Genomic DNA, 25,230 nt, shown 5'->3' on the forward strand with positions numbered 1-25,230 from the left:
AGTGAAGAATTGAATCGAGAGAATAAGAGCTTGATATAGGGAAGCTTGGCAATGAGAAATTAACTGAAGAGGCAAAAACACGGAAACTGACAACAGTGGCTGGTTTAGCTCAGTGGGCTAGACAGCTGGTTTGTGATCCTGAACAAGGCCAGCAGTGTGGGTTCAATTCCCGTACCAGCTGAGAATTCTGAATTCTCCCTCTGTGTAACCGAACAGGCAGTGACGACTAGGGGCTTTTCACAGTAACTTCATTGTAGTGTTAATGTAAGTCTACTTGTGGCAATAAAAAGATTATTATTATTAGAATCAGCAATTCAGACAGAGAAATATATTGAGGTTTCTGCAATGCTCACACTAATAGAAATTCCCAAGGACCAATATGATAAAATGGTCAGTGAAAAAGATGTTGAATTGAAATGCTGGAAAGAGAAGAAACTTTATCACATAACCTAAGTACCAGAAACTGAGTACCACATCTATTTCTTCACACATGACAGATCAAGATTGCGAAAGAACTGTCAAGACATAGGACTTTGTTGTATTGTGTTGATATGTGCCTCCATACATTATTTTTAAAAATATTAAGTACAAATGATATGGTGTCAAAATCTGAAATTTCGGGAGTGGATGAAGTTAGATCCCCGGAATTATTGTCTCTGAGACCAGGTTCCTGTCGTGCCAAGTAGACATGGAGGGACAGATCGTCTTGAGGAGTAGAGAGATGCTCCAATAGTCAGCGTTGAAGTACCTGATTGACCTGTTATAGACATAAATGATGTCTCCATACAAGCAAGTAGTAATGAACTATCATTATTGCAGTTCTAGTTAACATCGATCCCGTGGAAGCATCGCAGACAACAGAATTATGGCACTCTACAAGAAACAGAAAAACCCCTCAAGACTTTATTAATAATTATTATTATATTAATAATTGTCCAACTCATGTATATAATGTTTAGTTAGAATTTAGGACCGAGTTGTATAAAGGAGGGGTGTGATGATTTGTGGTGATTGTCCATTTAAGGGCAACACAGCAAAGTAAGGGTCACCTGGCTTGAGGGACCAATGGGGGCTCAGAGTCGGGAATCACCATAGGGAGTGGATCAAGCCTCTTTCCTAAGCAGGAGGTATGTAGGGAAATAGGTGCAACTGCTGTATTGCTGTACAGTTCTTACTAATAAATCTTTTAGTGTTTCTAATGAAGTCTGTGAAAGTACATCATTACAACTCTCTAACATGTTTCAACACTACAATCATTGAACTGTGAATTCAGTCTTTTCCACTTCTACTATTCGGCAGGCTTTTTATGCTCAAATTTGATGTCACCAAACTGATTCATATCATATTCTTCCCCATTCCACTCACCAAAGCTGAGAAAAACCCAGAGCTAATATCGGAAATAAAATTCAGTCGGCTGAGTAAGCTTCAGGCTCCGCACTGTACAATTCACTCCAGCATTCCCTGTATCTGCCATTGGCCTCAATAATACATGGCCAATTTACTAAATATTTTACAAAACATAAATCAATGCTGGTTAGTCAGTAGAGATTTCAAAAATATGGATTGCACTTGACCAACTAAGGAACATAGGAACACAATAAGCCACTCAGTCCTTTGAGTCTGATCCACCATCTGATTAGATGATAGCTAATCTGCATATGTACTTTGGTTCTGTATGCCTTAAATGTTCTGTATTGATTAACAAATTCCATTATTCTTGGTTTTGATATTTTCAATTGATCCCAAGCCCCAGCAGCTTTTATTGGGTGGGGGAGCAGCAAGACGAGAACTCTGGATTTCAGCTACTCTTTGTGAGGAGAAGTGTTTTCTGACAGCACCTGAATGGCCTAGCGTTGGTTCTAAGGTTATTGTTCCATTGTTCTGGAACTCGCAAGCCGAGGAAATTCCTCCTCCCTATTTAATCGATCAACTCCCTTAATCATCTTAAACACTTGAATTAGATTTCCCTTTCATTTTCCACAACCAACGGATTACAAATCTTACAGAATCCCTTAAAGAGGACAGATAAAAGATGTACAGTGGAAGCAGTTGATAAGAAGTTAAAAAAAAAACAATTTAGATAAGGTACAACAAAAAACGCCTATGATTCAGCAACAACAATAATTGCTTACGGTCACAAATAAAAATCAGAGAAACACCAACAAAAGGTGTTCGTTAGCCACCCAATTTAGAGAACCGGTTTCTCCTTATTTACCTGATGCTGGGCTCCACGTTATCTTATACTCTGTGGCTCCAACAGTAGCACTCCACACCACAGACACCACGGTGGTGGTGTATGTGGTTACCCTGAAGTTTGATACATAGTCAAGTGGAGCTGCAATACAGAATAAGCCATCAGTTAATTCAATTCCCCAGGATGTTCTCGTTTCTTCCCCAATCCAAAGGATTATACCCCTCGCTGGGGTATAATCGTATCAATCTTGTCCGTTTGCCCATGTGGTCATTATTTACATGCGAGTCTAGACAGCAAGTGTTGAGAGGATATTCCACTTCATCGAGGGTAAGGTATCACAGTCGAGATACAGCCTGTACTCATCCAATGTCCCCCCTCACCCCCACATACTCCTTTCCAGCACAATCATGGGTAGTGATCAGGAATGGCAACTCTTTGGGATAGAATTTCTAATGGGGGTTCTTCTGGTCATCCAGTGTAGCTTTGGTGAAAACTGCTGAGGGAAAGGTTTAAGCAACACTGTGCCATTCCTCCAAGGCTCCCACCAATATTCCGCATTGGCATCACAATCTTTCGCCCTCCAACTTGTATCCCAGTTGAGATCAGATAATTGAGCACAGACCAAAGGTCAGTCTTCCTGAGTTGCATGTCTTAAGACTGGATTCGTCACATGAACTGCTGGGGTTACTTTCACTCACTTAGAAGTAGATGAACAAGTGGACTATATCTGAATAAATCCAGGCCCACTGCTTGTCATGACCAAGACACAATGTTGTCTTCTCCTTCCTGATCTCACACCAGTTCTTTTCGATCTTCATTTCCTGTTAAATTATGCCGCTGTCTAGCATATCAGGCAATAGATTGTTCCAAATGTTAATGAGTATGAAACAGTTTCTTTTTAGATTACTTTTAGATCACAGTTTCCTCACCTATGAACATGTTTACTGGTTTCTTTCTCCTGATTATAGATACTAGACATATAGCTACATTTGGTTGTTTCTAAACTTCTGGTTTACATCAAGATATGAATGAAACTGTGACAGTGGACACGTATCAGTAGGACTGGCAAAGGGGATGGACATGTTGGAAAGGCTTGCAGCATCTTCACTCGCATGATTACAACAACTGAATGCTGCACTGACCTCTATCATCTTGTACACACACATACAGCCAGTGCTATCTCAGGCCTCAGGGTAAAGTCTTATAGCTCTGAATGTTCACGTGTCTGATGAAGGCGCTAACAGTTCAACATTGATCTGTGTTAATACATTCCACTGTCCTCCGTACTTCCGATTCACACCTAATAGTTTCCTCTGTTGTGCCTACATAAACACTTTCTCTGGATTCTAACAACTTTGACTGTTCCCTGCGCCTTTGTGAATAATCCTACCAGTTTATGTTAACAACCTGTGTCACTCTCCTGGATTCTCCTCATCTTTGAGTTTGTCTCCAGGGCATTTCAATCTCTCTCCAATATACTGAGGATTAACTGAGTACTTAAATCTCTGACCAAGGGTTTGGATCAATGGTGTACTGCAACCTCTTGCCAACATACTGACGATTGACCAACTATCACCTTTCTCCGAGGCACTGGATGAATTGCTTATTTGTATTCAGCTCCAATGTTCGGATAGATTGCATTGATCATGTCTGCATGTGAGTCTAAGAACGGAAATCCTGACACAAAGTGAAGTAATTTGATCCATCAAACCCATCCTGGGCCCATCCTTTAGCCCATCAAACCCATCCTTCCACAGCCCATATGTTCAACGATGGACTACCCCATGTTTTTAATCTTCTGCGAAAAGCTTCAATGGTACTCGCTCTGCCAATTCCATTCTGAAGGTGGATGGAACAAAGCTCTCGAATATGCTGCATGCTGAGAGTTCAGAACGGTGACATGATCCTCAACACAACAAACATGCGTCTCAACTATTGTGCTGGAGAGTGGTGAAGACTGGGAGCTTCTACAAAGAAAGGGGGAGAAATCAGGCTAACTACAAAGCCCAATCACTAAATTCATACTGATATAGGGCAGGCCTAGTTGGAGGTAATCGACCTGCCTCTACAACTACATGACTCGTGCAGTATGACAGGGAGAGGAAGAGTTTTTAAAGGTATGGTGCTACGATGTGAGAATATGCATTATTATAATATAATGGCAAGAATTGCTGCAAAGTTAGCTCTTATTAATTTAACACCTGCACACTGATTGAAGTTTAATCTCTTATCCACACTGCACATTAAAGACTATCTTTTCAGAGTTTGGGTAGTCTCAACAGGGTGAGCGAAGGTCCACAGTACAGAACAGCTGCTAATCATCCCATTCAGAAGGAACCAGGCTGTAGGAAAGAGCAGCGGAGTGGGACTAATCTTTGAAGAGCCAGCATAAGCACGATAGCATGAATGGCCTCCTTCCATGCTGCATTATAACACCAGGAGGTTGACTGATGTGGGAAATAAGTAATGCAATTCTGATGTTTCTGAGACTGGAGCTGAGGGACATTGCTGGAGCAGAGTACACAGAGCTAACCTCCTACTCTGGCCACGACCTGACCTGGAAATAATTGATGACTGTAATGGAAAATGCTCCCAGTAATATCTACAGTCTTTATGAACAGGATGTTATCTTGATCGCACGTGAAAGGATCTCCCCATTCCATGTTAACCTGTACAGCAGTTAAAAAATGTCGTTTGGTGTCACTCACTTGTTTTCATAGTTGTTGTTATCCCAGGGCCAACAACAGAACTGAAGACCACATAAAGTGACAAGACGTATTCTGTATTGGCAGCCAGATATTTCAGTTGCTGTGATGTTGTGCTGCTGTTCAGTGCTATTTGACGGGGCCGATCTCTCCCAGTGAACTCTGACAACAAGGAAACATAACATTAAAGCAAGCGCCCCTTATTGAACTGTGCTGCATTGGGTTCAACTGAATCATTATTCCACTTCATAGAATCATAAAATTCCTACAATGCAGAAGGAGGCCATTAAGCCCATCAAGTCTGCACTGACCCTCCGAAGGAGCACCCTACCTAGGCCCATTCTCTGTCCCGCAAACTCGTTATGTTGTTATGTTACTTTGAGTAACATAAGTCACTACTTGGTGTAGGCGTTGTTGAAGAATACTCCAGACCTTGAGTCAGTTGAACGTATTTATTGAGCGATTAACAAAGTTCCTAAATGAGTTCTACACTCTACTAATCTGACTCTAGTAACACAGTACACTCTACTATCTATATGAACTTTCTCTAGACCACATGCTATGGTGTGGTAGTGCTGCTAACCACACACGTCTTGCTCTCTAGGTTTCTGCCGGTGGAAGGGGCAGGGCCTGTGTGCCTTGTCCCTTTTATAGTGGTCGTGTGGTGCCCTCTCGTGGTGATGCCACCGCTGGGTGTTCTGATTACCCATTGGTTGTGTCTTGTTCTGATGACACATTGGTTACATGTCTGCATATCATTACATCTCCCCCGCTTTTTTTTTGTTTTTGTTGTGTGCCTGTCTAATGTGGTGATGGTAGCTATGGTTGACAGCATTAAAGAAAATAACATGATATGCATGACTTGGATATACAGTAGACATAAGAAGGCAAATGTTCACAAGTCTAGTCTTTGTTGTCTCCGTCTTTTCCTTGAAGACTTCCTGGGGTGGCAGAGGGGATGCCGGTGTCTTGATAAGTGTGTGGGAGTCACAACTGGTGGAAACATGGTTCATGGTGTCTTGAGGTGGTGCTTCAACAGACGGAAGTAGAGGGGGAATTGGTTGCGGTGTATGATTTTCCAAAGTGCCCTTTGATTTCGTCGAATGACGGTGCCGTCAGCCGCTTGTATCACATAGGATCTGGGCGCGGCCTGCCAAATAATGACAGCTGGGGCATACCACTCATGTTTTGATCCTGATGGTTTCTGCTGGGGATAGCGCGTCCAGATCAGTGGCATGTGCGTCACAATTCTGTTTCTGACTGTCACAACGCTGTTGCATCTTTTGTAGTACCGGTAGGTGATCTGGGTTGGGCTGTTGTAGGGCTGGAAGTGTTGTCCTCAGGTCCCTGTTCATCAGCAGTTGAGCTGGTGACATGCCAGTTGATAAGGGAGTCGTCCGTTACGCTAGTAGTGCAAGGTGTATGTCGGAGGCGGAGTCCAAGGCTTTGTGGATAAGTTGCTTGACAATGTGCACCCCCTTTTCGACTTTGCCGTTGGACTGCGGACTGGAGGTAACGTGCTTGAAGTTGTAGCCTTTAGCAAACGTGATCCATTCTCGATCGTGGAAACATGGGCCATTGTTGCTCATGACAGTATTCGGGGTGCCATGCCGCGAGAACGTCTCTTTGCACGCTTTGATGACGGTCTTTGAGGTGAGGTCGGACAGCTTCAGCACCTCAGGATAGTTTGAGAAGTAATCAATGAGTAGGATGTAGTCGCGACCGTTCACGTGGAATAGGTCAATGCCGACCTTGGACCATGGCGAGGTTTCCAGGTCGTGTTGTTGGAGTGTCTCCTTGCCCTGTGCTGGCTGGAACTTCTGACAGGTCTTGCAGTCCAGTACCATGTCCGTGATGTCGTGGTTGATGCCGGGCCAGTAGACAGCTTGTCGGGCCCTGCGTCTGCATTTTTCTTTGCGCAGGTGTCCCTCGTGAATTTGCCGTAGTACCATGTGCTGGAGACGCAGCAGGATCACTATTCTGTCCACCTTTAGCAGGATTCCGTTGATCATCATTAGGTCGTCTTTGACGTTATAGAATTTAGGGCATTGCCCTTTCGGCCACCCATTGTTGAGGTTGTAGATGACTCGCTGCAGCAGGGGGTCTTTGTCCGTCTCTTTTCTTATGAGAACGAGTTTTGCATCTGTTGCCAGGAGGTTGCTTGTGCACATTTGCACCTGCAATTCAATGTGCTGGATGATCTCCAGTGGCTCACTCGGTGAGGTGACAGAGTGGGACAATGCATCTGTAATGATGAGCTCTTTGCCAGGCGTGTACACAAGATTGAAATCGTACCTCTGGAGTTTGAGCAGAATTCTCTGCAATCGGGGCGTCAAGTCGTTCAGGTTCTTTTGGATGATGTGGGCCACAGGTCTGTGATCTGTTTCAACGGTGAATGTTGGCAGTCCGTGGACGCAGTCATGGAATTTGAGGATGCCGGTGAGAAGACCTAAACACTCCTTTTCAATCTGCGCGCACCTGGTCTCCGGCGGTGTCATTGCCCATGATGCGTATGCTACTGGGACCCATGACGATGTGTCGTTTTTCTGTAGCAGTACCACTCCAATGCCATCCTGACTCGCATCAGTCGAGATCTTTGTTTTGCGATCTGGGTCAAAGAATGCGAGGATGGGTGCAGTGGTGAGTTTGGCCTTCAGCTCCAACCACTCTGTCGGGTGGTCCGTCTTCCACCCAAAGGCGGTTGATTTCTTTATCAGTTTTCTTCGGGACGTTGTGTGTGTGGCCAAATCCGGGATGAATTTGCCTGGGAAGTTTCCCACTCAATGGCTTTTATTTTGTCCGTGTCCGGGCGTACACCGTGTTTCGATATCTGATCACCCAGGAGTGTTTCAGCCTGGATGTCCCAAAGCAGCACTTGGATTTGTTTAGATTGAGGATATGCTCATGTATGCGTCGGAATACTCTCTTCAGTCGCGACACATGTTCCTCCGGAGTTGAAGACCAGATTATGACATTGTCAACGTAGACACGAACAACGTCTATTCCTTCCATCATCTGTTCCATTATGCGGTGGAATATTTCTGATGCCGAGATGATGCCAAATGGCATTCAGTTGTAGCAGAATCTGCCAAAAAGGCGTGTTGAAGGTGCAGAGCTTTCTGCTGGATTCTTTGAGTTGAATTTGCAAGAATCCTTGGGATGCGTCCAGTTTTGTGAAGAAGCGCGAGTGTGCCATTTCGCTCGTGATTTCTTCCCTTTTTGGGAGTGGGTAATGTTCCCGCATAATGTTTTTGTTTAGATCCTTGGGGTCAATGCAGATTCGTAGGTCCCCCGAAGGCTTCTTGACGCACACCATCGAGCTGACCCAGTCGGTTGGTTCAGTGACCTCTCAAGATGATGCCTTTCTTCTGTCGGCTTGTGAGATCTGCTTTCAGTCGATCCCTCAGTGGAGCAGGAACTCTCCTTGGCGGGTGGACCACTGGTTTTGTGTCAGACCGCAGTAGAATCCTGCACTCATATGGAAGTGTGCCCATTCCGCTGAAGACATCTGGGTTTTGGGTCAGTATGTCGTTGACGCTGGCCTGAAGATCCGGATGAGACAGCATCATGGTATAGACCCTTTGGATGAGGTTCAGTTGCTTGCAGGCTTGCGCACCTAGCAGGGACACCCTGTCTGGTTGGACAATCTTGAATCTCAGGCTTGTCTCTATGTGTCGGTTGGACACTGTCAGGTGGCATGACCCCAGTGCCGTGATTGTGTTTCCATTGTAGTCTTGGAGTTTTCAAGCAGCTGGAAGAATTTTGCGAGCCTTCTTGATATTCGTGACGTCCAGCTTTGAGATCAGGTTGGCGAAGGCACCCGTGTCCAGTTTGAACTGGATGGGGCATCGGTTGACATCCATCACTGCGTTCCATTCATCCTCGGAATCAATGGCAAGGATTGATTGGACTTGCGAGGTGTCTGGTGTGGAGTTATCGCACTTCGTGATGATGCTTACTCGGAATATTTTATCCAGGTAGTCATCGTCTGGATCTGTTGCACTACCTTGATCAGAGTCATGCGTTAGGTGTTGCACACTTCTGATGCGGTTCTGTTTGAACTGTGGTTGCTGACTCCTGAATTGTGGTGCAGATCTGCACACGGCTGCATAGTGGTTGAGCTTTCCACATTGGAAACATTGTTTGCCTTTTGCAGGGCATTTGTTTCTAAAATGGGCGGTTCCGCAGTTTGTACACGTCATGACGTTCCATGCGTCGTCACGCATGCGCAGTGCGGATCTCGGCCGTTTGCGCATACGCGGAGCAGTTCACGGCCGATTCGTATTCCCGGTCGTACTGCGCATGCGCCAGGCCCCATCGGTGATGTGGAGGCGCTGCATACGGGAGATGGCTTGAATGCTCTCCACCTTGTGGGAGGTTTGTTTTTCACTCTCAGCATTTCTGTATTGTGAGTAGCGATTTTTTGAATGTTCATTTACGTGCATGTTTCAATATGGGGCTGGTTTAGCTCACTGTGCTAAATCGCTGGCTTTTAAAGCAGACCAAGCAGGCCAGCAGCACGGTTCGATTCCCGTACCAGCCTCCCCGGACAGGCGCCGGAATGTAACGACTAGGGGCTTTTCACAGTAACTTCATTGAAGCCTGCTCGTGACAATAAGCGATTTTCATTTTCAATAGCAATCTTTAAGGTCATATGTTTAATTTTTAGCAATTGCTCTCTCAGAGGATCAGAGTGGATTCCAAAAACGATTTAGTCTCTGATCATGGAGTCAGTTATGTCACCGACATTGCAGGATTGCGCTTGCAGTCTAAGGTTAGTGAGGTAACTATTGAAGGATTCATCTTTACCTTGCATCCTTTGTTTAAAGATGTAGCGCTCAAATATTTTGTTCGTGTCAACCTCATAGTGGCTGTCGAATTGTTCCAGGATAGTTTGGTATTTCGTTTTGTCCTGCCCTTCTGTGTATTGAAACGAGTTGAAGATCTCTATTGCGTGGTCACCCGCAGTGGTCAGTAGGAGAGCTATCTTCCGAGCATCGGTCGCACCGTTCAAGTCGGATGCTTCTACATATAGTTGGAATTTTAGATTAAACGAATGCCAGTTAGCACTAAGATTACCGGTGGTCCTGAGGTGGCGAGGAGCCTGTGTCTTGTCCATTGTGCCTGGATTCGGTCGCTGTTTGTGTTGTCTCTGTTGACAAAGAGCTGTCTGAGTTTGTCTCTGACCTTACTGAGTTGAACTAGGCAGATTCAGTAGCCAATCCTGTACCATGTGTTGTTATGTTACTTTGAGTAACATTAGCCGCTACTTGGTGTAGGCGTTGTTGAAGAATACTCCAGACCTTGAGGTAAGTTGAACGTATTTATTGAGCGATTAACAAAGCTCCTAAATGAGTTCTACACTCTACTAATATGACTCTAGTAACACAGTACACTCTACTAACTATATGAACTTGCTCTAGACCACATGCCATGGTGTGGCGGTGCTACGAACCACACGTCTTGCTCTCTAGGTTTCTGCCGGTGGAAGGGGCAGGGCCTGTGTGCCTTGTCCTTTTTATAGTGGTCGTGTGGTACCCTCTTGTGGTGTGGTGACGCCACTGCTGGGTGTTCTGATTACCCATTGGTTGTGTCTTGTTCTGATGCCACATTGGTTACATGTCTGCACATCATTACACCCGTAACCCCACCTAACCTTTCGACACAAAGGGGTAATTTAGCACGGCCAATCCACCTACCCCAGCTCATCTTTGGACTGTGGGTGGAAACCGGAGCACCCGGAGGAAAGCCACGCAGACACGGGGAGAACTTGCAAACTCCACACAGTCACCCGAGGCCAGAATTGAACCCAGGGCCCTCACTGTGCTGTCCTCTTGTCCACGGAATATGAAGAATGTTGGAAAAAAGCTCCATTTATTGCCCATCTCTAATTGCCCTGAGAAGATGCTGGCCTTCCCCTTGAAGCTCTGCAATTCAAGGCTTCCCACAATGATGTGAAATTTTCAAAAACTTTACAACAGTAAAGAACGAAATAGCTTGTTCAAGGGGTAAGTGTAAAATGATCTTAATGTACCATGATCAGATTTAGTACCTAGAATCTTGTCAGAGATTCTCCTTTGAGCGATCAAGGAAACAACACAAACAGTTAAATACTGTCATTTGCACTTACTTTGTGGGGGAGAGGGGAGGGTTCTCAATGTTTAAACCTTGTTGTGTGGGGGTGGGAGGAGGTGGGGAGGCAGCGAGCTGCCCTCCAGCCCCACATCGACACCTTCCAAAGTTGCAGCAGGGGACCAGGAGTACCCTGCAGAAATTCAAAGACTTCATATCCAGGGATTATTTGAAATTCCCTGTAGCTCCCAGATAGATCTTCAATGGAATAAAAGTCAATTAGGTTCTATCATGAGTGGATTATTTATCACAGTGAATGTACTGAACTATGCAGGAAGCACTGTGCTGAAATCAAGCATTTCGCTGTGGAGTGATGCTAATGGAAATTGCATATAGCGGGTTTCAGAGCCACAGAAACTCTCAAATGGACCGATAGAACCCCGAAGAAACATCCGTATCATATTGAACAATTAACCACACACAGAATTATTCCGCGATAGGTACAAACATACAAAAACAAACTTTAAAGATGTTTCTATGTCTTACATGTATACATTTATTATAATTAAAATCTCTGTTATTCAACAAATACCTCCAAGTCTTGTCTTTTTATAATTTTTAATGGGAATTGTAATGATCTTTTGCTCACAAATTCATATAAAACAGAAAGGGGTGGCATGGTGGCACAGTGGTTAGCTCACTCACACCTCTCACAATCATCCCTCCCTTCTTTTCACACACACACACCTCTCTCTCTCACACAGACACTGATGCACAATCTATTGCACGAAAGACCCAGATTGGTACAACTGGCTTTATTACAGTCAGATGCGTGGCCTACTGCATCTGGTGAAATGGCTGATCAGGAGCAGGTCATGCATATTTATACAGCTCCTTGTGGGCGGAGCTAGCTGGCAGGGGCTACCGGTGAACCTGTAGTGCAGGTCCTACCTTACATCCCCTAATACAGGTGCACACAGAGTATCACCACGCACCAAACACACACTGCTCTCTATCACACACACACATTACGCAACTCTCACACACACCTCCACACTCACCCACCCTACTCTTACACAAACACACCCCTCTCTCAAACTCACATTCACCCCACCCACACACACACCCCTCTCTCAAACTCACAGTCACCCCACCCACACACACACCCCTCTCTCAGACACACAGCCACCCCTCCCTCATACACATAGTCACTCCTCTCTCTCACACACACTCACCCCCCTCTCAAACACACACTCACCCACTCTGACAAACGCACTCATCCTCTCCCACACACACACAGACACTTGCCTGTCTCTCACACACATACTTACCTCTCTCACACACACACACTCACCTCTCTCTCACATACACCTCCACACCCTTCTCTCATACAAGCACACACCCTCACCCCTCTCTCACACACACATTCAACCCCCCCCCCCCCTCACACACACACACACCCCTCTCTCAGGCACACACTCACCCCTCTCTTACACACTCACCCTCTCTCACACACATCCACTCTTCTCTCACACACACATTCAACACCTCTCTCACACACACAGACTCAACCCTTTCTCATACACACACTCACCCCTCTTTCTCACACACACTCACCCATCTCTCACAAACACACACTCACCCCCTCTCACAAACACACTTATCTTCTCTCACACACACCTCCACTCACCCACCCTACTCTTACACAAACACACTCCTCTCTCAAACACACATTCACCCCACCCACACCCCTCTCTCAGACACACACCCACCCCTCCCTCATACACATAGTCACTCCTCTCTCTCACATACACTCACCCCCTCTCAAACACACACCCACCCACTCTGACAAACACACTCATCCTCTCTCTCTTACACACACACTCGCCTGTCTCTCACACACATAGTTACCTCTCTCACACAAACACACACACTCACCCCTCTCTCACACACACATTCAACCCCCCCCCCCCCACACACACACCACACCCCTCTCTCAGGCACACACTCACCCCTCTCTCATACACACTCACCCCTCTCTCACACACTCACCCATCTCTCACAAACACACACTCACCCCCTCTCACAAACACACTTATCTTCTCTCACACACACACCCACACACCTCTCTCTCATACACACACACCCACTCACTTGTCTCTCACACACACACTTAACCCTCTCACAGTCACCCCTCGCACCTAGACATGGTGACCCACTCTCTCTGACACACACTCATCTCTCTCTCATGCATACATATTCACTCATCTCTCACACGCAGTCACCACTCTGACACACGCTGTTACTCCTCTCTTTCACACACGCGCACTCCCACTGTCTTTCTCACACACATACACCTCTCTCTCTCTCACACACACACACGCACACACATGCCTCTCTCACACACACTCACTCCTGTCACACACACAGACTCACCCTTCTCTCACACACACAGACTCACCCTTCTCTCACACACATACACACAAAGTCTCTCTCACACTCACACACACTCACCTCTCTCTCTCTTTCACACACTCGCTCCTCTCTCACACACATACACCCCCCTATCTCACACACATACACCCCCCTCTCTCACACACACAGACACACACACTTACCCCTCTCTCTCTCACACACAACCAACCCTATCTCACACTCACACACATTCACCTCACACACACCATTCACCTCATACACACATCTTTCTCGGGTCCCGTGACCCTGTCCCTTTTGGGTTCTCTTGTGCCCCATGGCCTTGACCCCTCTTGGACTTGTCAGGCCCCTATGGCTCCAGCCTGTCTCGGGCCCCCGCTCCCTCACTCGGGCCCCCGCTCCCTCTCTCGGGCCCCCGCTCCCTCACTCGGGCCCCCGCTCCCTCACTCGGGCCCCCGCTCCCTCTCTCGAGCCCTCGCTCCAAGTCCCGCATCCCCAACTCCTACTTGTCTGTGTGCTATTTTAAAGCATTTCCAGCTCATCCAATCAGATGCCAGTATCTAAGTTGATTGGCTGTTGATAGGCTGACTACTCGGCCTATCAGTAGCCAGCAAAGTGAAACACCCACCTTCAATTGGTCAAGCTAAAAAGGGCAGCTTTTTAAAAATGTTTAAATGGCCACAGCTACCTCAGAAGAATCCTGCGGAATCCAGTTTGGGAAACCCTGGCATATAGAACTACATGGAATATAGAGTACAGAACAGGCCATTCGACCCAACTAGTCTGAGCTGGTGTTTATACACCGCATGTTTACTACATTTATCTCATCTCAGCCATTCAGCACATCTTTCTATTTCCTTTTTTCTCTAATGCTCATTTTGTTTCTTTTTGAAAGCATCTAAGCTATTTGCCTAAATCTCTTCTTATGGTAGAAATTTTCTAATATTCTAAATACGTTCTGAGTAAAGGAATTTTTCTGTATTTGCCTCGTTGGATTTATTAGTCACTATCTTGTATACACAGCCCCTAGTTTAGGATTCTCCAACAAGTGGAAACGTTCCCTCCACATTTACCTAATTGTCCAATTCATTCATAATTTTAAAAGCCTCTCTCAAGTCAGGTGCTCATCTGGCTGAGATCAGTATCCAGGAATAGGCCTTTGTCCTACCCAGGGGCCGGTGACATGGGGAATTACTGAGAGGACACAAGTGAGGTAAGTGCGGTGCATCTGTACAATTAAAACACAGCAAAAAAGTTGCTGTTCTCAAATCAAACCAACAATACTACTAATATCAACGCATTCCTTTGTCTCAATCCTCAGCAATGTATCCAGTACCTGGTGTGGGGCCCCATGCCAATCTATATCCTGTGGAACCTGAGACAGCATTCCATGTGATAACAGCGCTGCTCGTAGTGATAGACGACGCTCGCAAAGTGTGAACAGAACTGGCTGCCACTGAAAAAAATACAGAAGCCAATAAGTCACCAAAGAATTTCCAAACAAAAGTGTAGTCCTTTCTTAATTCGGGAAGGGGGGGAGGAGGATTTTATGGATCCCACAATTGCAGGAAACAGCCCGTATGAGGTGACTTTAATTGAGCAGGATGCAAAATTTCCATTTCCCAATGGTGGTGATGCAATGATAAAGTCAGCGACATGTCAAAATTACACCGCCAAGTGGCAGGTTCATACTTGAATACATTTGCATTCCCTGAATACTCAAGAACGTGAAACAGTTCTCAATAAAATCCTACCTTCAAGATAAAGTTGGTGGCACCCGAGAATTTCATAGCACCTCCTTCACGATCATTTAAAAGTGGTGTGTACCTGTTGGCTTTGTCCAGCTGTGTGTAAGGTCAGCAGTTTTCCTTCTTTAATTCTACAGCACATGGAAGGGAGGCAATAGAAGAGACGCTTGCAATGGAGGTCTCTGGACCATCTCAGTGGTGAGAGGGGGTGTGGAGTGGAGTCGGGAGCACGGAGGATTGGAAGGGGCATCCAGGGGAAGACGGAGGCTGGGGCATGAAGGAGTGAAATGGGTCTGGGTGTGGTGGGGGTGGGACAGGTCAGTAAGAAAATGAGGGGCCTAAAGGGCAGTGTCAGCACTGTCCAAATGTATCCATATTGTAGACTGAGTGATCACATGAGAACATAATGATGTGGCTACAAAAGAGGTCACATGGCGGAAGTGTCAGAGTTTTCCCTGGGAGCTTGGGATGAGCGTAAGTATTGAAGTAGGTGCAGAGCTAATGAATAAACTACCTTGTTGAAAGTCCTTGTTACCAGTATTTCAGGGAGCCCACAATCGGAAGTGTGCCAGATGTGGGCTGTATGGCACAAGGACTTTGCTGCATTGACCCTCTCACCTTTGATGAAAATATTGCAGATAGTTGGGAAAGTTTCAGAAGGGGTGGCATATTTATAATCTTAATTATTGTCACAAGTAGGCTGACATTAATACTGCAACTTCAGTGCTGCATTCTCTGACAAGTCAAAAAATGTACCAGCGTACACCCTATTGTCCCTCACAGGCCCTGAGGCTGTCAAAACATTTGAGTCTCTTGGTTTTCAGAAAGAGGAGGAAGAAGACCCCAGGATAATCCTTTAAAGGTTCATGAACATCTGAGTCCCAGTAAAAAACATAATCCTTGAGAGACACGCATTCAATTCAACGACCCAAAGAGCAGCTGAGCCAATATTATTTTACACGTCCACCCTAAAAATGTTGACAAAGGAATGTGCGCTCGGAACACTCACTGAAGATTTAGTCAGGGATGAGGCAGCTGGTGGAATTCACAGTGATTTATTCAGCAAGCAGCGGCCGTGTGAAAAAGACTGAGTGTTACCAGCAGCCATTAATATTTGGAAGTTAAGCGAACAATCTGAGAAAAGAGACAGAGATTTTAGGTAGGAAACCAAAGTATTTGCAATGCAGGGGCACTCTACCCGAATTGCAGGGGCCTGTACCCTCCAAACAGAACAGCTTGTTTTGCATTTGGTAAAAGATGCACAAACCTGGGAAGTGGAACCACTTTGCTAAGTGCTGCAGATCCAAACCACAGCCGCTCTCCTCTGCCATCAGCAACAAGGACACTGGCTGATCCTCCAGGTGTTGCAGCATCAGAAAGGTAAATGAATTGGAGTTCAACCAAAGCATTGCAGCTACAGAGCCTCCAACAACAATCTATTGCCACAGTGTTGACAACTTCACAGGAAAGGATGAGATCTTCACCACCCTCAACATAATTAGCGGTTACGCCAGACATAAAGTCAAGATTGACACTGGGGCAAAGGATAATTACAATTCAGCCAAAGGTTACAGGAAATAGACCTGTATGCACGAGATCCCATTTCCCACTCGCACCTCGTGGCTTGTGGCAGACAGATAATCCACACTGAATGTGAAGCAATGTTCCATTGCACATCGGGAAATTTCAAGTTCCATATAGTTGACCAGAATGTAAAGCCTTTACTGAGGCTTTGAGATAGATTGCAACAGGGTTCATTCAACTTGGTCCAGAAGTGTGTGCTCTACAACACCAAGCCCAAGAGATGACAGCATATGGAGACCCTCTTCAACTGTGCTGCCATTGGGAGCTACCAGCTGTATACAAGAGACTCGATGGCTCGGTACCACCAACACTCTGTGCTTTGAGAAGAGTACCAGTAGACACAATGCAGAAAGTAGCCAATGAGCTGCATCGGATGACAGTACTGGGTGTCACAACTCCTACAGATAAGCCCACGGAATGGGTTTCAGCAATGGTCGCCACAGTAACAAAAGTCAGCACGGTCAGGATATGTATTGACCCAGTGCACTTGAACAAAATGCTACTCAGACCACATCACCCTGACAGTGGAATAGGTGATAACATACAGTGGAATAGGCGATAACAGACAGTGAAAAAGGCAATAACAGACAGTGGAATAGGTGATAACAGACAGTGGAATAGGCGATAACAGACAGTGAAAAAGGCGATAACAGACAGTGGAATAGGTGATAACAGACAGTGGAATAGGCGATAACAGACAGTGAAAAAGGCGATAACAGACAGTGGAATAGGTGATAACAGACAGTGAAATAGGTGATAACAGACAGTGGAATAGGCGATAACTGACAGTGGAATAGGTGATAACAGACAGTGAAATAGGCGATAACTGACAGTGGAATAGGTGATAACAGACAGTGGAATAGGTGATAACTGACAGTGGAATAGGTGATAACAGACAGTGGAATAGGTGATAACTGACAGTGGAATAGGTGATAACTGACAGTGGAATAGACGATAACAGACAGTGAAATAGGTGATAACAGACAGTGAAATAGGTGATAACTGACAGTGAAATAGGTGATAACAGACAGTGGAATAGGTTATAACAGACAGTGAAATAGGCGATAACTGACAGTGGAATAGGTGATAACAGACAGTGGAATAGGTGATAACAGACAGTGGAATAGGTGATAACAGACAGTGGAATAGGTTATAACAGACAGTGAAATAGGCGATAACTGACAGTGGAATAGGTGATAACAGACAGTGGAATAGGTGATAACTGACAGTGGAATAGGTGATAACAGACAGTGAAATAGGCGATAACTGACAGTGGAATAGGTGATAACTCACAGTGGAATAGGCGATAACTCACAGTGAAATAGGTGATAACTGACAGTGAAATAGGTGATAACTCACAGTGAAATAGGCGATAACTCACAGTGAAATAGGTGATAACTGACAGTGGAATAGGTGATAACTGACAGTGGAATAGGTGATAACTGACAGTGAAATAGGTGATAACTGACAGTGGAATAGGTGATAACTCACAGTGAAATAGGCGATAACTCACAGTGAAATAGGTGATAACTGACAGTGGAATAGGTGATAACAGACACATCAAATGCCAAGGTGCTTAGTAATCTCGATGCAAAATGTGGGTTCTGGCAGAGCCTGTTAGATGAGGAATTGTGAGGTTTTCCAGCGGTGCATGGAGCAACTCTTTGCAGGCCAATCTCGCGAGATCATTATTGATGACATTCTAGTTTGGGGTTGTACTCTACAAGAACGTGATGCACTTGTTCATCTCTCGTCCTTGACAGAATCAGGACCAGTCAATTGAAGCTCATCCCTGCAAAATGCAGATTCAGGGACAACCAGATTCCTTACTTGGGCCATTTGTACACAACCGATGTTCCAGACAAGACAATGGCTATATGTCAGATGACCGTTCCGGTGGACAAGCACACTTCACAGCGCTTTCTTGGTTTGACATACTGGACTGGATTCTCCGTTTATGAGTCTAAGTGCCGGAGCAAACGGAGAATCCACAGGATGTTCACAACAGGAAAACCAGCACGAACCCCTCTCCGGTGAAGGCCTAGCACGGAGTCATGTGAAACTCCTGCGGATCATGCCGAAAACGGCCGGAGAATGGCTGGGTCCCAGGCCACGCCTGCCCAGGGATGCCGACCCACACCTGTTGCGCCATAAAACATGGCGCTGGCCATGCTCGAAGCCTGACCCGTCAACCGCGACCCCACAGCCAACCCCCTGGCCACCCTGCACCAGTCCCTCCAGCCCTAGCAGAAGCATCCCCCGGCAAGCGGAACGGATCCCGGATGACTGTGGCGGAGCTGGACACTGTCCGCAGTTGGCACGCCGGGTTCTCGACCGCTGGTACCACACGTGGCCCGTGCCGTCGGGAACTCGGCCCATCGGGGGCGGAGCATCGCCAGTGGGCCGGCGCATGTCATGATGACGGCAGTTTGGAGGGGGCGGAGCATGGCGCACCGGCATAAAACTGGCACCGGCCCCGATTCCAGCGTCAGAATCCACTCTCTGCCCAATCGCCGATCACAATTGTGGCGTCAGGCTACGGAGAATCCAGCCCATTATCTTTGTAAATTTATTCCATGTTACAGTGAGGTCGCTGGACTTCTTCGTTAACTTCTCCACCAGTAGGTCGAATGGTGCTGGCAAGAGAATCACACAGCCGTCTTCAGCAGACTCAAATAAGTGCTCACAGCCCCACCAGTGGGACAATACTTTGACGTTCGACCACCCATACTCATATCAGCAGACGCCTCCAAGCACGGACTTGATACAGTCTTCATCCAAAATGTCAGGTCAATAACCTTTGCTTCAAGTGCCCTCACTGACATTGAGACTCGTCAGGCCCGGATTGAAAAGGAAGTCCTCACTCTAGTCTTTGTCTGTCAGAAATTTCACTACTTCATATTCAGTCGTCCTGCAACTGTTGATACTGACCATCAGCCACTCACAACTATCTGAAAAATGCCCTTCCACAGCACCTATACGGCTGCAACGCATGATGCTAACATTGTAACATTATAATCTCAACCACGCCTACAAATGTGGTAAGGAGCTGTACTTGGCTGATGCCCTTTCCAGAGCCTTGCCATCCACCACAGACCAGGCAGAGTGTGAGGAAAACATAAACATTTTGTATTCTTGTCGAATTCAGGAGCTCAAACAGGCTTTACAAGCAGACATGACATGCAGGCAACTGCACAATGTCATTATTGTGGTCAGAATCCTCAAGGGACCTTCCCCACAAGATCTGCACATTCTTCGCCATTAGAGATGAACTGGCTGTATGAGTTGGACTAATACTGCGTGGCCAGCGATTTGTCATCACTACTGCCCTCCAGAGGTACTACACACAACTGCACTAAGGGCACCCCAGGTTGGAAGCGATCAGACAGAGGGCCAAGGAATCACTGCACTGGTCCTCCATGTACACAGTCACGGATAGGGAAATCACCCAATGGGCACCATGCAATACACTCAAGCCGCATCAAAGTAAAAGACCCGCTGCATTTACATGTGGTGACGGACCTCCCATGGTCACTGACAGCAGCTGATACCTTCAAGTGGAATGGTAAACAACATTTAGTTTTAGTTGATTCATACTCTGGGTGTTTTCCGGGAGGCCAACTCGACTACTTTCCAATCATAACAAGTAACACAGTCATCAAGTTCAGGAGCCACTTTGCCACACATGGCATCCCACAGATACTCAAGACAGACTGCGCTCGCAAATTGGCGCCACTGAATTTCGGAATTTTGCACACACATGGGATTTTGAGCACATCATGAGCAACCCCCTATATCCACAGTCCTGGTGGATTGGGCTTTACACTCAGGCAACATCTTCCAGAGAAATGTACGGGATCGCACAGACTCCTATATTGCACTCCTCAGCCTGTGAAATCTACCACGACAGGACCTGCCCCCATCAGCACATCAACAAATTTCCAGGCGCACCAGGACTGTGACTCTTACTGCTGAGGCTCAGCAGAAGCCCAAGCTTGAAACTAACGTGAAAGATGCCCTCCTGCAATGGAGATTGTGAAGCAAAATGCACTGTGATCGAGATGCTCACAGGCCCGGCCCTTTAACACCTGATCTTCCAGTCAGAATTCAGACCGCATATGACTATGACCTGTTGGCAATGGCATAGCAATGCCCCACAACCAAACAGTTATGTGGTAGCTTCAAATGGTGACCACCATGTATGCAATCACCATCGCCTTCTGCAAGTATCAGAACCACTACCAACAGATAACACAGCACTTCAGTTATCCAGCCAATGGCACCAGCCCCCTGCATTTGCGGACAGGCAGCACGATAGCACAGTGGTTAGCACTGTGGCTTTGCAGCGTCAGGGTCCCAGGTTTGATTCCTGGCTGGGTCACTGTCTGTGCGGAGTCTACACGTTCTCCCCGTGTCTGCGTGGGTTTCCTCCGGGTGCTCCGGTTTCCTCCCACAGTCCAAAGACATGCAGGTTAGGTGGATTGGCCATGATAAATTGCCCTTAGTGACCAAAAAGGTAAGGAGGGGTTATTGGGTTATGGGGATAGGATGGAAGTGAGGGCTTAAGTGGGTCAGTGCAGACCTGATGGGTCGAATGGCCTCCTCCTGCACTGTATGTTTTATGTTCCATGTTCCTACAGAGACCAAGATGTGGAGATGCCGGCGTTGGACTGGGGTGAGCACAGTAAGAAGTCTTACAACACCAGGTTAAAGTCCAACAGGTTTGTTTCAAACACGAGCTTTCGGAGCACGGCTCCTTCTTCAGGTACTCTACAGAGACCAAAGCAGTGAATCCTGCACCTGATGAACACACAGAGGAAATGTCTTGTGTTGCTAACAGTGAGGACACTGGCCATTGAAAGACTACAACACCAGCAACCAGTGAATCACATGGTCAGAGCGCCTGTACAGGCTGAACACAAATTCCTGGATTTTATTTACCACTTAGCGTAGGACTGACTTTTGGATTTCAGTTTTCTTTCTAACAGAAAAGGGCGGGGAGAAGTAGATGCGATAGGCCATGCAGCAGTTGCTACAGCTTAATACGTGCCTCAATATATATGTAAATAGTTACACATTGTTCGCTCGTTCAATTGTACATCCACAATGGTCTGTGCATAGTTTCCTAATTGCATACTGTTACATCTCACGCCATCGGGTATCCCAAATAAACGGCGAAGATCTGGACCAAGTGGTCACATGAGAATGTGATGACACGGCTACAAAAGAGGTCGCGTGACGGGAGCGAGGGAGTTATCCCCGGGAGTGCGGGCAGAGCATAAGTGTTGAAGTAACTGCAGCTCTAGTGAATAAACTACCCTGTCGAATGTCCTTGAGTGATTCAGAGAACACACAACATCTACACATATCTCAGGGCATTGGTTAGCAAAGTGCTTAAGGGGCTTTGTAGTCATATAAAATATTTCAATTATCCTCACTGAGATTGTTGGATTGGATTGGATTGGATTTGTTTATTGTCACGTGTACCGAGGTACAGTGAAAAGTATTTTTCTGCAAGCAGCTCAACAGATCATTCAGTGTTTACGGTTATGTCCTTTACAATACATGAAAGAGAGGGCCAGCTGAACCTTCACAGTGGTGAGCACAACACTGGACAAGAACATGAATATTCAATAAAGTGAACCCAAATACACAAAATTGTTTCTTCCACAATAAGTAAATTTCCCTAGCTCCCCTGTAACCGTCAATGTGTGCCAACTATTAGGCATGCCTGACTAAGCTGGTCTCAACAAATAACAGGGATGCACACATGAATAAAATGAAATCATTATAATCTGAAATATTTACCAGTGAGAGATAATTTTGGAAAAAAGCACTGTGCTATGTTTTATGTCCATGGCAATGTAACTGGGCAGGAAAGTTGTGACTGTGCTGCAGGGACTCCCTGCCGGTGCAGGAAACTAATGGAATGCCCATAGATGCAGCATTGTCAGCTGATGGTGGGTTTTACCAATGAAAAGCTTCCCCAGATGCTAAATCGAATGTGTATTGCATAAATGCCACTGGCACATAGAATTTAATTACCATTGGATGGTAAAAGGCAAAAAGAGGGAACGAGGAAGTGGCGTGCAGTTCTGGTTTCAGCATCAGGAATGTCAGGCCATTGATAAAATCCCAGAAAGCAGCAACAGCAATTGTATTTATATGGTGCGTATAACACAGAAACACATCCCCCAGGTGATTCACAGAGCCATAACTCAGACATAAATGGGGGCCAAGCCAAAGAAGGAAATTCTAGAAAAGGATTTTTAGGAGGGTCTCAAAGAAGGGAGGGGCAGAATAGTTTTATCCTGCAATGTAAGATTGTGGAGCCCAGTGGTAGCGTAAGGAGTGAACAGGGAAGGTGGGGTGATGCACAAAAGGTCAAGTTGGAGGAATACAGGTTTTGGGTGGCGACCATGTTTTGGAGGGCTGGAGGTGATTACAGAGTTATGGAGGGCTGGAGGTGATTACAGAGGTATGGAGGGATGTGGAACTACAGAGTTATGGAGGGCTGTGGGATTACAGAGTTATGGAGGGCTGTGGAATTACAGAGTTATGGAGGGCTGTGGGATTACAGAGTTATGGAGGGCTGGAGGTGATTACAGAGTTATGGAGGGCTGGAGGTGATTACAGAGTTATGGAGGGCTGGAGGTGATTACAGAGTTATGGAGGGCTGGAGGTGATTACAGAGGTATGGGGGGCTGGAGGTGATTACAGAGTTATGGAGGGATGGGGGTGATTACAGAGTTATGGAGGGCTGGAGGTGATTACAGAGTTATGGAGGGCTGGAGGTGATTACAGAGTTATGGAGGGCTGTGAAATTACAGATTTATGGAGGGCTGTGGAATTACAGATTTATGGAGGGCTGGAGGTGATTACAGAGTTATGGAGGGCTGTGGAATTACAGAGTTATGGAGGGCTGGGGATTACACAGTTTTGGAGGGCTGGAGGTGATTACAGAGTTATGGAGGGCTGGAGGTGATTACAGAGTTATGGATGGCTGTGGAATTACAGAGTTATGGAGGGCTGGAGGTGATTACAGAGTTATGGAGGGCTGGAGGTGATTACAGAGTTATGGATGGCTGTGGAATTACAGAGTTATGGAGGGCTGGAGGTGATTACAGAGTTATGGAGGGCTGGAGGTGATTACAGAGTTATGGAGCGCTGTGAAATTACAGATTTATGGAGGGCTGTGGAATTACAGATTTATGGAGGGCTGGAGGTGATTACAGAGTTATGGAGGGCTGTGGAATTACAGAGTTATGGAGGGCTGGGGATTACACAGTTTTGGAGGGCTGGAGGTGATTACAGAGTTATGGAGGGCTGGAGGTGATTACAGAGTTATGTAGGGCTGGAGGTGATTACAGAGTTATGGAGGGCTGGTGATTACAGAGTTATGGAGGGCTGTGGAATTACAGAGTTATGGAGGGCTGGAGGTGATTACAGAGTTATGGAGGGCTGGAGGTGATTACAGAGTTATGGAGGGCTGTGGATTACAGAGTTATGGAGGGCTGTGGGATTACAGAGTTATGGAGGGCTGGAGGTGATTACAGAGTTATGGAGGGCTGTGGGATTACAGAGTTATGGAGGGATGGGGGTGATTACAGAGTTATAGAGGGCTGGAGGTCATTACAGAGTTATGGAGGGATGGGGTGATTACAGAGTTATGGAGGGCTGGAGGTGATTACAGAGTTATGGAGGGATGGGGGTGATTACAGAGTTATGGAGGGCTGGAGATGATTACAGAGTTATGGAGGGCTGGAGGTGATTACAGAGTTATGGAGGGCTGTGGGATTACAGAGTTATGGAGGGCTGTGGAATTACAGAGTTATGGAGGGCTGGAGCTGATTACAGAAGTATGGAGGGCTGTGGGAATACAGAGTTATGGAGGGCTGTGGGATTACAGATTTGTGGAGGGCTGTGGGATTACAGAGTTATGGAGGGCTGGAGGTGATTACAGAGTTCTGGAGGGCTGGAGGTGATTACAGAGTTATGGAGGGCTGGAGGTGATTACAGAGTTATGGAGGGCTGGAGGTGATTACAGAGTTCTGGAGGGCTGGAGGTGATTACAGAGTTATGGAGGGCTGGAGGTGATTACAGAGTTATGGAGGGCTGTGGGATTACAGAGTTATGGAGGGCTGGGGGTGATTACAGAGTTATGGAGGGATGGGGTGATTACAGAGTTATGGAGGGCTGGAGGTGATTACAGAGTTATGGAGGGATGGGGGTGATTACAGAGTTATGGAGGGCTGGAGATGATTACAGAGTTATGGAGGGCTGTGGGATTACAGAGTTATGGAGGGCTGTGGAATTACAGAGTTATGGAGGGCTGGAGCTGATTACAGAAGTATGGAGGGCTGTGGGAATACAGAGTTATGGAGGGCTGTGGGATTACAGATTTGTGGAGGGCTGTGGGATTACAGAGTTATGGAGGGCTGGAGGTGATTACAGAGTTCTGGAGGGCTGGAGGTGATTACAGAGTTATGGAGGG

At 46.4% G+C, this 25,230-nt stretch overlaps 1 protein-coding gene across 1 annotated transcript in view; it reads right to left on the reverse strand.

The window, feature by feature from the left end:
- LOC119973530 (collagen alpha-1(VII) chain-like) overlaps nucleotides 1-25,230 on the reverse strand; it is a 528,770-nt gene that overhangs the window by 340,019 nt on the left and 163,521 nt on the right. The window contains 3 exon segments of the mRNA XM_038811804.1: nucleotides 2,216-2,335; nucleotides 4,903-5,061; nucleotides 14,741-14,860. Of these exon segments, the coding sequence (XP_038667732.1) occupies nucleotides 2,216-2,335; nucleotides 4,903-5,061; nucleotides 14,741-14,860 (399 nt within the window).

Source organism: Scyliorhinus canicula, chromosome 11, assembly GCF_902713615.1.
Source record: "Scyliorhinus canicula chromosome 11, sScyCan1.1, whole genome shotgun sequence".
NCBI classification, from domain to species: Eukaryota; Metazoa; Chordata; class Chondrichthyes; order Carcharhiniformes; family Scyliorhinidae; genus Scyliorhinus; species Scyliorhinus canicula.